The 3,158-nt window shown below is 41.3% G+C and overlaps 1 protein-coding gene across 1 annotated transcript; it reads right to left on the bottom strand.

The window, feature by feature from the left end:
* LOC128723016 (palmitoyltransferase ZDHHC20-B-like) lies at positions 1-2,945 on the bottom strand. The gene is made up of 6 exons (XM_053816717.1): positions 2,777-2,945; positions 2,558-2,679; positions 2,064-2,408; positions 1,870-1,993; positions 1,669-1,798; positions 1-885 (listed from the first exon to the last, which is right to left on the bottom strand). Exons 1-6 carry the CDS (start codon positions 2,943-2,945, stop codon positions 570-572), a joined length of 1,206 nt encoding a protein of 401 aa, XP_053672692.1. The 3' UTR covers positions 1-569.
* Positions 2,946-3,158: the final 213 nt, after the last annotated feature.

A 3,158-nucleotide genomic window follows, 5' to 3' on the forward strand; every position in this document is an offset into this window, starting at 1 on the left:
TTTGCCGTTCATCGTTTATTGTATATCAAATACTTTTGTATGATTTGAGTTAAGTCATTCGAAAGCGTTCGCAAACAGCTTTTCCTTTTCACAATTACTGATCCAATCAAGAAGGACGATAATACTATTATTAGCACGTAATTAATAAAGTGTTTCTGCTAATCCCATTTTGTTTCAGTCCACTGTCATTGTCAATCAATTGTGTTGTTTGTACCTTATGTATTAATTTCGCTGGCTTTAAAAAGAAATCTTGAATTCATAAACGAACTGCCGACACAGGGTTGCGATTCGCCAAAAAATGGTAGCAAACCGATGCTTAACGCATAATCAATATTAATTACTGCACTTGCGGGCATACACTAACAAAGAATGGATTGTTGTCCATTAAATACGCTCTCCATTTTCAGATTATCATCCACCACTTTACGCCCACGTTAAGGCCGTCAGAGTAAGGCGACGCTAGCTAATTACGGGTTTAAGAGTGTAACTCATACACCCAATTTTGTGAAATCTACATGGTTCCAATTTCACGTGTAACGCTACAGTTCTACCAGCAACTAAATCAACTACTAGAGGGGATGAGTGGAAACGAAATTCTCTTTGGTTTCCGGTCGCGGCAAGCCATTCGCGCAGAGAGGCATAGCCACATTTGGTTGCTGACCCTGGTAACGGTGCCCCACGCTGTCCTTCGTTTCGTCGAGGTGTTCTAGAACGACAGTTTGAGGGACTGGGTCTAGCGCAACGGTGCCATTTGCAACCGCTCCGTTACTACAAGGATTGCCGCCGGTGGTGGCGGTCAGTGGCGCTACCGGCGACCCAACTTCATGCGGCGAATTCGATGCTAAATGGTGCGACTGGGTGGGAAATAACATCCCATCCCCAAGGCTACAAATGAACGAAAAGGCAAAGAGAGACATTCGTCAAGTGGTTGAGTTTTAGGTGTGGTCTTGCGTTTTTTGAGGTATAGGATAGTAAGGAGCGATAGTTACATAAAAGATTAAGGAAGAAAATAGAACGACGGAAGTGTTGCAATAAAACGAAAACAAAATGCCAATGGAAAAAGAACATCCTGCTTTTGAAAAGTAATATTTCCATCATTCAGCCAGTAATAGAGGAACATGCATAAGGATGGATCGAAGCAAAGCCCAGAAAAAGATTATATTACAAGGATAAATCAAGGGTTTGAGGCTTTATGCACGAAACAGTCGTAATTGTAAAGAAACGGTAACATCCGTTCGAAGAAACTGTATATTAGTCACGCTAGTATGTTTATCATATTCCACAACCAACTTGCATCCAATCCGATTTTTGAGGGAAAACATTCAAACCAACGTTTTTTCGGTATTTACAAAAATGCATCTTGCAAAACAAATGTAAAATACAGTAACCAAGATAAACCAGTGGCGATTGTTTTGAAATGTTAATTGCTTATCGCCTCCACCACCGTCGATATGAATGGTTTTGAACTAACACTCAAATTAGTACGACTCCTACTTAGTTACATTGTCACGCTTTTTTAGTGCCGAATAAAAAATCAATTATAAACATATTTAAACAACAGAACATGCTCTGTTGCTAACCCAAAATAAAAAAGACTAAACCACAGTAACACGCAAAAACGGATTAAATTAGATAATAATAAAAAATAAAACATTGGGGTAAGCTTACCTGGTATACACCGGAAGAAACCACAATCGCCAATCGTCACCGAACACTTCCTGAAAGTTGTTCAGTTTTCCTAAACTGAAACCGTTTTTATCAGGACCTCCGTATCGGAAGATTGGAGTGCGAAATGATTCTAAAATGAAACAAATTGCGATTAATAAAACTGTAAAGTCCTAGACATAGAATGTCTTTGAGTAACCTTACCCAAAGTTGTTCTATTCAGCAGCACCAAGTAACAGTGGTATCCGAAAAGGCTCACCAAACTAATAGCGAACATGATGGAGACGAAAAAGAGGAACAAAATGTGAAACCGCCCGTCGATTTTTCCCTAAAAGAGAATTATACATAAGATCGCGCCAAAGAAAACTGCATTATCTACTGCAAATGCGTTTACTAACCGTCCATATAAGCTCCATGAAGGGTATGGTGCTGAACGCCACGTACAAACAGTAGAGTAGTGCATAGCCCAGGAAAAGTATGAAATACTTGTAGTTGGTGAAGTTGATGCAGTTGTTTACCCATGGGCAGTGGTGATCAAGTTTGAGCACACAAACACCGCATACACTGCAGTGGTGCGCTCGGTCCGGCTTGATGAGCCGACATTTGTCGCAGAAACGCACGGTAGCATTTAACGTACGCGTTACTACAGGGAGCTCCTTTGCGAACGTTTCCAGAATGTGTTTCTGTTCGTCTTCATTACTGGCGCGTACTATTCGATCCAGTTCGGTTCGTGGTACTCGAAACTAGGAGTTGTATAGGAAGAGAACAACAAAAAACTCTGTTATCTTATCACACTCATCCGAGTATTGCAGGCAAGTTTTGCAACGAGATGTAACAATGATGATTCAAACGGGAACCCACGAAAATAACATCGCAGGATTAAGCCACTTACTCGGGAGGGAACTCGACCAATATCTGTGAATACAGTTTGGTAATATGACCATAGGAACATCACCAGCGCAACATGGTAGAAGAGAAGAAACAGTATTCTTTGCACGATGCTAGAAACGGTGACTGTGGGCAGCGGAAGAAAGCGTAACGTTAGACGGTTCATTTCTTGATCATTGGAGCATAAACATTGTTCGATCGCTCGACGGCGATCATTACTCACAGAACGAAAGCTGTATCACAAAGGCATAGTACGACCATCCAATAACGGAAACTATGAACAACACGGGGAACCATTTCATCGTGCGAACGCAACAGACGCAGCGTTCATTTCGCTCGCCATCGAACGTCGTCCGATGGTAATCGTAGTTATTTCCGTGGGACACCGACATTTTGCCACTTGGTTTATAATTCACCTGAAGCGGTTCTGTTTGTTAATTGTAAGCTCGACGAAGGCAATCGCTACAAGAGGGATTCCATTTACCACACAAAAAACTACCAATTGAGCCGTCTAGGGCGAAAAGGCTTGTGCTGAAGCATCCAGCCCACAAACCAAAAAAACACAAAATAATGATTTACCAGCGATTAAAATATACTTTAATTAT

Source organism: Anopheles nili, chromosome 3, assembly GCF_943737925.1.
Source record: "Anopheles nili chromosome 3, idAnoNiliSN_F5_01, whole genome shotgun sequence".
Lineage (NCBI taxonomy): Eukaryota > Metazoa > Arthropoda > Insecta > Diptera > Culicidae > Anopheles > Anopheles nili.